The sequence below is a fragment of the Monodon monoceros genome, unplaced genomic scaffold (assembly GCF_005190385.1).
Source record: "Monodon monoceros isolate NGI ecotype Baffin Bay Population unplaced genomic scaffold, NGI_Narwhal_1 Super_Scaffold_4, whole genome shotgun sequence".
Taxonomy (NCBI): Eukaryota; Metazoa; Chordata; class Mammalia; order Artiodactyla; family Monodontidae; genus Monodon; species Monodon monoceros.
In genome coordinates this window covers 49,419,581-49,434,039 of record NW_021703781.1, presented here as the reverse complement: position 1 = coordinate 49,434,039, position 14,459 = coordinate 49,419,581, and the positions used below count along the sequence as shown (strand labels likewise).

The following is a 14,459-nucleotide window of genomic DNA, read 5'->3' as shown; positions in this document are numbered from 1 at the left end:
TTTAAACTACGAAGTTTGGTTCACTCCCTGCATCTAAAATTGTTAGCTTCCCTGGAGCTTATGGAGGTGACTATGACTTATAGAACATGTAGCAAACTTGTTGAAGCCCATAGTTTATTTGCACAGAAAGTGTATATTAAGAATTTCCAGGAACCAAAATGAAAATGATGATAAAGTAACATTTCTTTTCTCCTCTAAGACAGTGACATAAATTTAAATTTCCCATTTGTTAGTGGTGAGGTCACAGCTTTATGTAAAGTGGGGACTTTGGTACCCTGTCTTTCTACAATTCTTCCTGTTCAAGGAAGGGGAAGCAACATTGAAAATAAAAAGGTGTGCACAGGGACCTCTGTTCAATATTCTATAATAACCTAAATGGGAAAAATACTTGAAAAAGAACAGATACATGTATATGTATAACTGAATCACTTTGTTGTACACCTGAAACTAACACAACATTGTAAATCACCTACACTCCAATGTAAAATAAAATTTTTTTAAAAAAAGAAAATAAAAAGGTGAAAAGAAAAGATGGAGAGAAGCCGAGGTGAAAGGTCTAACAGATAATATGAAGACTTTGTTACAGAAATATGGAATAAATAATTTTAAGGAAGGGAGAAATCGGAAATATGGGTGGCAGTCTTAGTAGAGTTTCACTTAATTTCAGAAAGAACAGAACTTTAGGGAGGAAAGGAGTCATTAACAGGTCACTAACAGGTCTGGTAAACCAAGTATTCTAGTTAGGGAACAATCAGACTATGTCCGATCCATATTACAATTGATCATAATTTTAATACATATTCAAATACCTAGACACTGTGTCAGCACTGGAGATTTAAACAAATTAAAAAAGCTCAATTTCAGTTAGAAATGAGTGGTATCTTAGTTCCTTTAGGTTTAAAAACATTACTCAAGAAAGGTTACTGGGGAGCTAGATATTCAACCAGTCTCAAAATAACACCTCACAGATTACGTATTAGTACAAAGGAGAAAATGTACCTTTGCATAAAGAGATCTGCTGAATATTACTCATAAATAGTTTAACTTAACCTTGTAGTTAATGGAACAAATTGATATCATGAGCCTCCTGATGCAATGCACTGAGAAGGACACAACATCACCTACGTAGAATTCCCACCAAAAATGTTTACCCTGAATCTAGTAATCAGAAAACAACTGGACAAATCCAAATTGAGGGATATTATGCAAAACAACTGGTCTAGACTCTTCAAAAATGTCAACATTCTGAAAGATCCAAAAAAGTTAAGGAACAATTCTAGATTAAAGGAGATTCAAGATATTTGACGACTAAATGCAATGTGTGAGCCTTGATTGGACCCAAAACAGAGAAGAAAAGATAGTTATAAAGGACATTATTGGGGAAATTGGAATAAACATTCTATATTAGATAACAGTATTGTACCAATGTTAAATTTCTTGAGAGTGATCATTATACTGTGTTTATATAAACAAATGTCCTCCACGTTCTCAGGGAATACGTGCTGAAATATTTTCGGGTAAAATGTCATGCATGAGGCCTGAAACTATCTCACAAATGGTTTAGTAAAAAAAAAAAAAAGAAAAAATTATTTTTTATACACACACATCTGTTAACCCAGTTGAGTAACATCCCAACTTCCTGAAGGAATCTGAAGATGCGGGGTGGGTGTGGGCGACTATTGTCAGTATATTCTGGGAAATTTTGCAGTGGTAAAGATGATTGAAGACTGGATACAAGTAAATTTTACCCTAAAATTTAAGAAGTAGAAAATGGTATAATCTGTAGATGACAGAACAGGGAGATTGACGTTAATCTATGAAACAGTTTAAACTGCTTCAGAGCTTGCAAGCACTTACAGAATAACTACTAGGAAATTCCAGAGAAGGTTTAGAAAGAGAAAATGATGCTGAATTGATGTTATGAACACTTTTGTGATATGGTTTGTGAGAGAGGAAGGCCAGAAACAGTGTGTGTCTGGATTTCAGCAAGACAGCTGAGAAGAAGCTTCAAGATGTGTTCTGTATGAGCTGGAATATTGAGTGTGGACAAATACTGAACAGCACCACCCAGTGAGTGCCGCTTAATTAACTATCTTCCCCAGGGATAGGTTTCTAGCCCCAAGTCTCACAACTCTGCCCTGGCTTTGTCCTGATGCACAGTTTTATCAATGACTTGAATGAATATTGATGGAAATCATGCCTATCTAATTTTCAGATGATAAAAAAGCTGGAAAAAATATCGAATCCACTGGCTGATAGACTGCTTTAAAAGGCAATTTCAATTAAGAGTGGAATAAAGAATCAGATTAACACAGCAAAGGAAACCATAAGTGAAGTGAAAAGACAACCTACAGAATGGGAGAAAATATTTGCAAACAATGTGACTGCCAAGCGATTAATTTCCAAAATATACAAACAGCTCATACAGCTCAATATAAAAAAAACAAACTAATGACCCAATCAAAAAATGGGCAGAAGACCTAAACAGACATCTCTCCAAAGAAGACATACAGATGGCCAACAGGCACATGAAAAGATGCTCAACATTGCTAATTATTAGAGAAATGCAAATCAAAACTACAATGAGGTATCACCTCACACCAGTCAGAATGGCCATCATTAAAAAAATCTACAAATAATAAATGCTGGAGAGGGTGTGGAGAAAAGCAAACCCTCCTGCAGTGTTGGTGGGAATGTAAGTTGGTGCAGTCACTATGGAAAACAGTATGGAGGTTCCTTATAAAACTAAAAATAGAGTTACTATGTGATTCAGCAATACCACTCCTGGGCATATATCAGGAAAAGACAAAAACTCTAATTCAGAAAGATACATGCACCCCAATGTTCATAGCAGCATTATTTACAATAGCCAGGACAAGGAAGCAAACTAAATGTCCATCGACAGATGAACGGATACAGAAGATGCGGTGTATATATATATATGGTATATATACCATACAGAAAATGTGGGAGATATATATATATATATATATATATATATATATATATGTATATGTGTGTGTATATATATATATGTGTGTGTGTGTGTGTGTATATGTATATATATATATATATATATATATGATGGAATATTACTCAGCCATATAAAAGAATGAAATAATGCCATTTGCAGCAACATGGAAGGACCTAGAGATTATCATACTAAGTGAAGTAAGTCAAAGACAAATATTATATGATATCACTTATATGTAGAATCTCAAAAAATCATACACATGAACTTATTTACAAAACAGAAATAGACTCACAGACATAGAAAACAAACTTAGGTTACCAAAGGGGAAAGAGGGAGGGAGGGATAAATTAGGAGTTTGGGATTAACACACACACACCACCATATATAAAACAGATAAACATCAAGGACCTACTGTATAGCACAGAGAACTATATTCAATATCTTATAATAACCTTTAATGGAAGAGAATCTGAAAAAGATAGATTATATATATACATATATATGTATATATATAAAACTGAATCACTTTGCTGTACACCGGAAACTAACACAATGCTGTAAATCAACTAAACTTCAATTTTAAAAAAAGAACCAAATTAAGAAGATGAAATTTAATTAGGATTAAATATAAAGTATTTCAGATCATGTTTGGATTATTATGTCAAACCCCAAGACGCACATTTTTTTTTTAACATCTTTACTGGGGTATAATTGCTTTACAATGGTGTGTTAGTTTCTGCTTTATAACAAAGTGAATCAGTTATACATATACATATGTTCCCATATCTCTTCCCTCTTGCGTCTCCCTCCCTCCCTCCCTCCCACCTTCCCTATCCCACACCTCCAGGCGGTCACAAAGCACCGAGCTGATCTCCCTGTGCTATGCAGCTGCTTCCCACTAGCTATCTACCTTACGTTTGGTAGTGTATATATGTCCATGCCTCTCTCTCACTTTGTCACAGCTGACCCTTCCCCCTCCCCATATCCTCAAGTCCGTTCTCTAGCAGGTCTGGGTCTTTATTCCTGTCTTACCCCTAGGTTCTTCATGACATTTTTTTTTCTTAAATTCCATATATATGTGTTAGCATACGGTATTTGCCAAGACCCACATTTAAGGAATGACATAAAAACACTGGAGTGGGTTCACAGAAGAATAACAGATAAAATTATATGTATAGAAAATATTATATGAGAAATGATTAAAACAAAAGTTCAACCAGGTATATTCAGCCAGGAAAAGAGGAGGGGAAAATAATAATTCTCTTTAATATACGAAGGAATAGCCTGTGGATGAGAAATTATACATATTCTAACACCTTCAGAGACTTGAACTAGGACTAACAGAAGTTATAAGGAGACCAATTTCAATTTGGTACCATGAAGAACATTCAGCCATTAGAATCATTCAAAAATATAAGAGTCCCTTATGAGCCATCATAAAAAATAATGGAATGTAGACTAGAGAACTCGGGAAGAAATACAGTAGGGAAGAGGCCTGCGTTGAATGTGGGGCGGAGGAGGACGAGATAAATGCTAAAGTTCCTCAGATTATTTGCTGATAACCACATCTCATCAGACACAAAACGGAGGTGAGTAAAGGAGACTGAAAGATGAGAGAATTGAAAAACTAGCCAAGAAAAGGGGGATGAAAGGAACAAAGAAAACTATGAACCTATGAAAGAATGAAGCAGAAAACAAAATGGCCAGAAAAGTGAACAAAGAGAACAAAAGAACTCAAGGGAATAATAAAAATTTGAAAATGGCAAGGTTTCTAGGGCATTGCCAGAGGGCATAGTCTAAAGATGGGAGGTAAGGATGAAAACCAGAACCCAGGGGGTTGGACATTCTGGAGACAAGAAATCAGACCAAGGACACAAGGTCAAGCCAGGAAGCTGTGTTCAGCTTACACTGCACAGCAGGCTGACCGGTACCGCCAGTATGAGAATAATAATTCAGTCTCCCTCAGTCTTCTGTTAACTGTTTCACCAGTGTAATGTCTCCAGATCTCTGTGGACTCCTGAGCAACTCCCCCAGCACAGCAAAGGCACATAAGGAGATTCATCAAGTAAGACGGGAATAAAGACGCAGACCTACTGGAGAAGGGACTTGAGGACATAAGGAGATTCATCAAGTAAGACGGGAATAAAGACCCAGACCTACTAGAGAAGGGACTTGAGGACATAAGGAGATTCATCAAGTAAGACGGGAATAAAGACGCAGACCTACTGGAGAAGGGACTTGAGGACATAAGGAGATTCATCAAGTAAGACGGGAATAAAGACGCAGACCTACTGGAGAAGGGACTTGAGGACATAAGGAGATTCATCAAGTAAGACGGGAATAAAGACGCAGACCTACTGGAGAAGGGACTTGAGGACATAAGGAGATTCATCAAGTAAGACGGGAATAAAGACCCAGACCTACTGGAGAAGGGACTTGAGGACATAAGGAGATTCATCAAGTAAGACGGGAATAAAGACGCAGGCCTACTGGAGAACGGACTTGAGGATGTGGGGAGGGGGAAGGGTGAGCTGTGACAAAGCGAGAGAGAGGCATGGACATACATACACTACCAAACGTAAGGCAGATAGCTAGTGGGAAGCAGCCGCATAGCACAGGGAGATCAGCTTGGTGCTTTGTGACTGCCTGGAGGGGTGGGATAGGGAGGGTGGGAGGGAGGGAGACGCAAGAGGGAAGAGATGTGGGAACATATGTATATGTATAACTGATTCACTTTGTTATACAGCAGAAACTAACACACCATTGTAAAGCAATTATACTCCAATAAAGATATAAAAAATAAAATAAATAAAATAAAATGGATAACTGGGACTTCCCTGGTGGTCCAGTGGTTAGGATTCCATGCTTCCACTACAGCGGGACACAGGTAAGAATCAATACACGTATATGTGTAACTGAACCACTTTGCTGTGCACCTGAAACTATCACAACATTATTAATCAACTGTACTCCAACAGAAAATAAAAAGGTAAACAAAAAAAATAAAGGGCTGGAACTCTCAAGACGAAGACGTTGCTTACCCGGAACCCAGAATGGAGATTCCCGTTTCAAGGCAAAGCCTGATTGGTAGAGTTGCTGAAGGTGAAAAGTCACTGCTCACGAGGTGCATTCCATTCACTGAGTATATTTCTTCAGCATCTACTATGTTTCACATATACAATTTCATGTGGTTCTCACAGCAGTCTTTAAGAGGTCAATATTATACCCATTTTACAGTTAAGAAACAGAATCTCAAATAGATTAAATGATTTGCCCAAGATCCCTCAACTGGGAAGTATCTGGATCCCATAAAACCAGACTCCAAAGCTCATTCTCTCTAAATTGTCTCACTCCCTCTGGTACCTCTGGAGAGGGGTAGGTCATGTGTCACAGATGAAGATACAGTGTGGCCAAGGCAGACAGAGCTTCTTAAATGTCACTATCAAGGAGTTAGGCTGGCTATGGCATTGCTGATGAATTTTGACAAGTGCCAATGACACAATAACAGTAATAGTAATAATACTTAAGAATTATTAACTTCCAAGAGCCAACCATGAGCTGAGTGCCTTATATATATCTCATTTGATCTTTACAACGACCTTAAGTGTTAGGTACCATTACCATAATTATTATTTTCCCAATGAGGAACTCGAAGCTTAGAAAGTTTAAATAACTTGTGAACCCAATAAATCCAAATCTGTCTGAGCTGAGGGCCTGTACCCTTATAATTGCACTTCTTTTCTTGGGCAAGAGAGGAAGATGGTGATGATGTTAAGATGCAAGGTCAGCTGAAGGTCAGTTGGTGGAAGTATAAGGACCAGGGACGTGAGAGTAGTCAGCCGAGGGAAAAATGTTCTCTAGCTTGAGCTGGTGGGGCGCTACCCAGGTGTGTACAGGTGTAAGCCAAAGATCAATGCTCTTTAATGTATGAATTCAATACTTTGATGAAACAAAGTTGAAAAAAGAAGGAGTGAAGGCGTTTACAAATAAGGGGGGGGGGCACCAGAACACGTTGATGTGGCCACATGTGTTCACTTACTTCATCTGATACAAGTTATTGGTGCCTCTGTGGTCAATGTCATGGCAGAAGGCAGCAGCAAGCATGGCAAAGGCTTCAAGATCCGTGTAGTATTTCTTCAGTCTTCCTGTCTAAAACAATAGACATACATATTTACTAGGATTAAGGCACCTCCGCGGCATGTGCAGTGAGGCCGGCCTGCAATGGAGAAGGGGGTCTGCTGTGTTTTTAGAGCAAGCTGGCTTTATTTCTTGAGGACTGTAGCTCATTCTGGGCAGTTACAAACCCAGCAGGTAACTGAATTTTCCTTTATGGATATAAGGACACGAGTGTCAGAGTGATAATTCAGCCAAACGCCCAGGGATACCCCCATACCCTGGCATCGTCTCCAGGGGGGTTGGGGGTTTATGGGACTGTATCCATTTCTCAGCACGCTCAGGAGGGAGATGCACAGGTTCATGATGACCCACAGGCTCTGTACCTACCATCAGCAAAGTGAACATCGTCTGCCCCACATTGAACCCGTGTCGCCAGTTGTGGTAAGTGACGGCACGGTACCCCTTCCTCACCGTGTACATCCATCTGGTGAGAACCTGCCACCAAAGGAGACACCACCACTCAGACTTTGGAGTAGAATTCTAAAGGTAAGAAGGTCTGTGACAACCTTATCTGAAAAGATAGGTTGGCCTTGTTTACAGGGTTTAAGTGGACAAACTGACGAAGTTAATGATAATTTAAAATCCACACTGCAGGGAATCTTCTGAACCACAGCAAATTTTAGTGGAGTACAGCCACAGAATCACAGCATTTTAAATTAAATACCATCTGACCTCTACAGGTACTTTGAATTTCTCCACCACATTTATTTCAAGAAACAGCCGAAGTCCACACTTAATCAGTTCGTGCTCTGTGATGGGGAAGTCGCTGAAGCGGAATTCATACAGGTCTACGGCCTGTGGGTCTGGTAGGTCCTCTTTCTGTTGAAACAAGGACCAAGTTTACATTCATTTATTTCCTTTTAGTCTCATATACCCGACACTGGACATAAAACAAAATTACAATAAAAGGATGCCACATGCAATTCACTGAGCCTCTACTTGCCCAATACTGGGTTATGCCTTATTATCCTAACAAACCTACACAATGATCCTCAGTTTCCAGATGGTGAAACTGAGGCCCAGCTATACTAAGAAGCTTTCTAAGTGAAGGCATTCAATTCTAAATCAGACCCCAGTGGCTATTTTCTTTCTTTGATGCAAGGTAAAATGTTTACTTGCAGCAGCCTAACCCATTTTCAATACTCAACTTTTTTCCATTCCAGAAATATTCAGTAAACAGTAAACAATGGCTTAATTCGATTCTATCGTATTATCTTTACCTATTCAGTGATGCTTTCCTACTCGTCTGTGGGCTCCATAAGGATGGGATCTGGTCTGTTTTATTTGCTGTGGTATCTCAGAACCTGTAGGGCCTGTCCCATGGAGGTGCTTGGTAAATGTCTGTTGAGTGAATGAATGAATGAATGCCCCGCACTGTACTGGTACACTTGCAGACATCTCATTTAACCCACCCCCCTGTCAGGATTTAGGACTAGGTGAAAAAACAGTGAATTAGTCCCATGAATATTAACATGGCTTGGGAGATAAAAATATGCATCTTGGCCTTAAGGAATTTAACTTACTAAAATGGTTATAAAATACAGACCAGTGAAAGGTGAGAGCTTAGAACATTCCCAGAGCACAGAGTCAGTGCCAGGGCTGGGAGAAATTGCAGGCAGGCTGGGGGAAGTGAAGGAGGAGAGACTCTGGAGGGCTGTGTATTCAGCTGATCTGGTAGAAGGCAGGTCAGAGACAGTCCCACGGGAGGAGAGAAGCAGGCGAGGGCTGTGTGGGTCCAGCAGATGCAGGAGCAATTCAGTTCAGTGGGTATTTACTGAGCCCATTATAAATCCTTAATACTGTGCTAAGATCACGTCCCTCAGTAAGTTCAAGGTTTCCCAGAGGATGATTCATGCTCTATTTGTACAAATGTCAACACCAAATGGTATATGGCTCTTTTAAGTACAATTATGGTTTCTGTTCCCCTAACCCCCGAGTCTGGGCTGGCCCCTCAAACCCTTGCCCTTCTCTTCAGGGAACTTCCTCGTCCTCCTGTGCCCCCTTCTCTTCAAGGCCACTCTCAGACTGTCACTTTAGGCAGAGATCTCTCTCCTACAAAGCTATGGCTTGGAGCCAGGAGACTAGTATTCAGTTCTGGGTTGGTATTAGCTATTGGGTTGGCCAAAAGGTTCGTTCGGGTTTTTCCGAAAGATGCTACCCAATACATCAATGTTCTCATCTGTGAAATGGGAGTGACAAGAGTAACATTTTTGTCTTCGTTGTTTTAATGAAAAAGCAGTGCCAATTTTATTTGCATGTGTCAAAGAAAATTAGAGGGGATTCAACCCATGGCCCCTAGTAACACTTCACAAAACTCCTTTCTCATAGGACCTCCTGTGTCCTCTGCCAAAGCCTTCTCATCACTTTCTCTCTCTTCAGACCCTCCCAGATTCCTTGCCCAAAGGGGCTCTTTTTCTGCATTCATTTTTATTCATTCAACGAACATTTATTGGTTCCTATCTGTGTTGTAGGCATTATGGATAAAGCAATGAAGAAAGCAGACATTGTCACTGCCCCTGAAACACACATTCTCGTGGGGAGAGACAAAAAATAAGCACATCTTTTAAAAAATCAGACTAAGAATTACAGGGTACGGTGAGGGGTGCCCAATGCCCAGAACCTCCCTGCTGGAGGTCGCCTCAGTCCTGCTGTTCCCAGAGTTTATGGAAAGATCAAACGTGAAAATGCTTTTTAACGCGTTATCAGGTCAGTCACACTAAAGCGTAAATGCGCATTTCAGCAGGAAACAAAGTAAGAAGTTCTCAGAATTATGACTCCCAGCCCCCATTTACAATTACAGGTGAACCGATAAAACAATACTACAATATGGCAATCACAGGTTTTGAAAAACAGCAGTCATGCAGCAGTGATACAGAGAGGCTGATAGAAATAAAGGCTTTTGATTCATCTGATAAGTAGGAACTCAGGCCCCAAAGGCTGGTCTTCCCCTCCCTGAAGGAACCCACAGCTGAGGTGGAATGAGAGGGGGGAGGCTGCTGCCACCCCACGTGCCATAACATGGCGCCACCCACCTGCTGCATCCCGGCTGGCTGACTCCCTCTGCTCCAGGAAGAAGCCCCTGGGTATCTGATCAGGTCCCTTCGCAGGTCCCAGTGTGCCAGGCTGCCATGGTCTTGTCCCACCACCCTGCCAGGCCTCACGGGCTGCTCCCCTCTTCCGCTCACTGGGGCTCCAGCCATACCCAGCTGTCTTCGGTCTCCTGTGTCCCCACGCCCTGGTCTGCACTGTCCTGCTTCCCCTTCCCATCTCCAGCCATCTCCAAGCCCCCATTGTCAATCTCTGCCCAGCCGATTCCTGCTTTCCCTGCAGGCCTCCATGCCATGGCCTCATCTCGCAGTCTATCATCTTCTGTGAGTAGAATCAGGCCCTTATCCTCCCCAGGGCCCTTGGTGCTCACGCCCTGTGAACCCATTCATTCAAGGCAGTGTCACTGCTTGTATTTTTTGTCTCCCTAATAAACAGGCGGCTTCTTGAACCAGGTGAAAACCAGACCACACTATCTTTTGCCCTCGAGGCTTAACAGTTCCTTGTATCATAGGACGTTTCAGTAATTACTGAATGAATGAAAAACAAAACGGAATAAAGGAGGACTGAGTGAGGTACTTCTCTGGGACGCCCTGTCCTCATCTCCCATGGTCTGGTAAACGTGAGCTGCAGGGCATCCGCGAGTGAACTGAAATGTCCTGGGAAGCAGAGGGGAAGATGGGAGGACGACTTTCCCTACTTCCTTTGCCCAAGTCACTGCACTGCTACCTCAGTGCTTCCCAGCCCAGCAACGTGCACCTGCTGTTATACCTATAAAAGAGGACCACACCTTCCCTGAAATGAGAGTTAAAATGCATCCCTGCAGAAAATCATGGTTAAGTGGAGATGCATAAATATTTATGTAGCTTGGAAATTACGCCAATAGTTTTGGAGAACCCCTCTGAAATATGGTTGTTTCTTGAGTTAAGTTTTATGCGGCAATGATTTGGGATGAGCTTAGAGCACATTTTACACTCAAAATAGGCCGTTTTATTGTAAAGCTACTGGTTCTTTGCCCATTTTATTGCTTCTCCATCATAAGACCCTTCCTCCTCCAAATAGAGAACTAGAAAATTTCCAACATGCCATGGATGTCAATTAAAGCTTTTTTTTATAAGAAGATAAGTTTTGTTGGGGGTAAATGAGGAGAAGGAGTCATCTTCTGGGCCAAGTGTGAGAGGAAAGTGCTCAGAGGTAAAGCCAAAGAGAGTGAGAGGAGGAGGAAGAGCCTCAAGTGACATGAAGACATAAAGGTGGGAGCAGATCCCTCAAAAAGGGGTCACAGGCCACTGGCTCTGTGGTGGTACAGCCAAGGGCCAGGATGGGAGGACAGAGCCCATAAAAATGGGAATGCAGAAGGTGAGATATTCAGTAATCTTAGTTCAGAAAGAAGAACATATGTCATGGATTGGAAAGGGGCAGTGGAAAACAGGAGGAGGTCGTTAGGCAGGGAAGTAAGTGTGATATGATTTCAATTTCGAGCAGATTGTATTCAAGCCTCTGAAATTCAAGGTCTAGGGGCCTTGGTAATCCCGGGTTCTTAATTGGGATCCCAGAAGGGCCACGCTCTAGAAATAAGGGCTCTACCCTAGTAGCAAGAGCAAAACTGAAATAGACCACCCCTAACAAAATCTAAAACCAACTCCTTCACCTGCCAGAAGAAACTCTAACCCTTTGAACAGAAAGATAATATCACCCAGAGCCCCTACAAATCCTAATCCACAGTGTCTGGTTTTCAATTTAAAAACTATGAAGTATGCTTTAAAATGATCAAATGACTAAAACCCAAGAGTAAAAATAGACAGTAGAACCAGACATATAGGTGATTCAGGTATCTAGATGGAGAATTCAAAATCACTATGGTGAGTAAATTTAAGAAGACAGAGAGATAAAGTAGATTAAATGATGGAAAGTTTTAGCACAGAGTTGGAATCTTTAAAAAAAAGAATTAAATATACATTCTAGAACTGAAAAAGATAATCTCTGAAATTAAAAATTTACTGGATGGGTTTAACAGTTGATTGTAGAACATGTGTTTGGGTGGGTTTAAACAGTAGACACAACAAAATACAGGCTTAATGACTAGAAGAGAAGTTATTTCAACTAGATATAATAGGGGTGACCCAATGGCAACAATAGGAAGGAACTGAATTCCTCCAGGATCCAGAAGAGAAGCTAGCAATGTCAGCTGATAATGGTGCCTCTAAGGGTCTATCTACACTCTATTGTAATTCTGCCGTGTCTTCCAGGGTGGCCAGGCTGTAATCCAGAGCTATTAAAATAAACCAGGCCATGCTACCCCTAGAGTCTGTGCCTGCATTCCCTTATGCAGTAATCTAGTTTAACTATGATTCTAAGTTACCTTTGTGGATTGTACTGTAGGGGACAAACAGAAAGAAAAGCAAGGACCCAGAAGATCACTCTGTAGAAGAAATCTCTTTCCTTTTTAGCTTTGAAAGGTGCCAGAGAAGAGGAAACTCAACACTAACTTGAAAAATGAGAACAAGTGTCCTACTATATTTTATTTAAAAGGCATTAAGGATAGAAGTAAAACACTTACCAAAATTGTGACAAGTTGGTTTTCTTCACAGTCTTCAATTACATCTATATTTAACTTCTCTTTAAATTTCTAAAATGTAAAAGCAAAGGAGGTGTGAAATTGCTATAAAGTTGATTTCTATCTGATTCCTTTACTCTTAAAATCAGTTAAAATAAACTATGTTGTAATGAGTTCCATGAAAGATGCATTCTGGATACAAAGAAGATCTATAGCACTTGATTATTTAGAATTTTCTCTAAAAATTAATTAATCTCTCTTTCTCCCCAAAATGTAACAGTAGCTGTCTCAAAAAAAGAGAGAGAGAGGGAGAGGGTGAGGGAGACGTCAGTTGTTTGCATGTAGGCGAGAAAAATGAATGGCTTACATCTGTTTTTCTTTAGTTTATAGCAATTTCCCTTTATTCTCCCCAGACATTTTCATCTTCAACATCTCAAACTCTCAAATCAAATTTCTTTTAAGTCTCAAACCACCCAGCAAAACCAAAACCAACCAACCAACCAAGCCATCAAACAAAAACACCCCAGGAAAACTACATCCACACACACTCTGAAAGCTTTTGAAATAAAGGAATAGAGACAGTGGGTGTGTTATATTTTCCCTTCATTTGGTGGTGATTAGAACACTGTTAGCGAATATCTACTTGCTCTCCAATCATCCATGATGCTGATCTTGGTCATGTTTGTACCTTGAAAATTTTAGTGAATTTGATGTGAGGAAAGAATTGAAACGAGCTTGCACAGCTGGGCTTGCTCTCTTGTACTTGTCATCACCATGAGAAGAACATCTATCAGGTAGCTGCTGATCAAGGATGATAGATGCAGAAAGCAAACCAGACGCACAGCTTGGAGCCCAGCCCAACCAAGATTAGTTGAAATCTGGTCAACCCACAAACTCGTAAGTGAGAAATAAATGCTTATTGTCATATACCACTGAGAGGTTAGGGTTGTTATACAGCATTACACGGCAACAGCTGACATTTCGCTCCCTAGAAATATTTTTTTCCTTGCTAACACTCTTGAATCTAGACCTCACTACTCCAGCTCCTACAGAGCTATTTTTAACAAAGTGCTATTCCAACCAAGCAGCCTGGAAATTCAGTAAGGCTCTGTGTACTGTGGACCACTCAGGTTCCCCTCAACCCCTCCTTCTTTGTTTCTCCCCTCCTAGCCCAGGACTAAACCTATTCTCATTTGTCAGACCTCCGGGTAATTAGGCGAATTCCAGAGGCCATGGTTAGATAGCATCTAATGTCACAGGACGAATTCCTCACTTACCAAAATGGACTTGATTTCATCAGGAGTAGCTTTGGTGTGGTTCATGAGCATTTCCTGGGCTATGTCCTTTCTGTTTACTAGTTTATTCATTTTCTCATAGGTGTCAGTATTTAAAAGAGACCATCCAAGAAATTGTGTGAGAGTCTGAAATAGATACAATGTGATTCGATTCTCTAAACCTAAAGAAAAAATGATTTGGAGGCAACAGTTTGCATGCTTTCCTATCAATCAATCTCCCTTCCGCCATCAACAACCCAGTTCCTTGTTTTAATCTAAGGAACAAAAAGTACAATAATCAGCGCCAGACAAAAAAACTGGCTAAGCCCTTGCTTTTCAAAGTGCTCCATGCACCGTGGATATTTTATTAGAGGAGAGGAATTACAAAAATCCATAGATAAAGCATGACCTGAAAATCAGAGAGGGCTGGAGG

General features: G+C 40.6%; 1 protein-coding gene across 2 annotated transcripts in view; it reads right to left on the bottom strand.

Moving 5' to 3' along the window:
• PDE6C (phosphodiesterase 6C) overlaps positions 1 to 14,459 on the bottom strand; it is a 60,265-nt gene that overhangs the window by 20,287 nt on the left and 25,519 nt on the right. For both annotated transcript variants that reach the window (XM_029245536.1, XM_029245535.1), the window contains exons 10-14: positions 14,030 to 14,173; positions 12,756 to 12,824; positions 7,823 to 7,969; positions 7,478 to 7,585; positions 7,014 to 7,123 (exon numbers count right to left, since the gene is read on the bottom strand). In XM_029245536.1, coding sequence (XP_029101369.1) covers positions 7,014 to 7,123; positions 7,478 to 7,585; positions 7,823 to 7,969; positions 12,756 to 12,824; positions 14,030 to 14,173 — 578 coding nt within the window. The remainder of the gene's footprint in view (positions 1 to 7,013; positions 7,124 to 7,477; positions 7,586 to 7,822; positions 7,970 to 12,755; positions 12,825 to 14,029; positions 14,174 to 14,459) is intronic.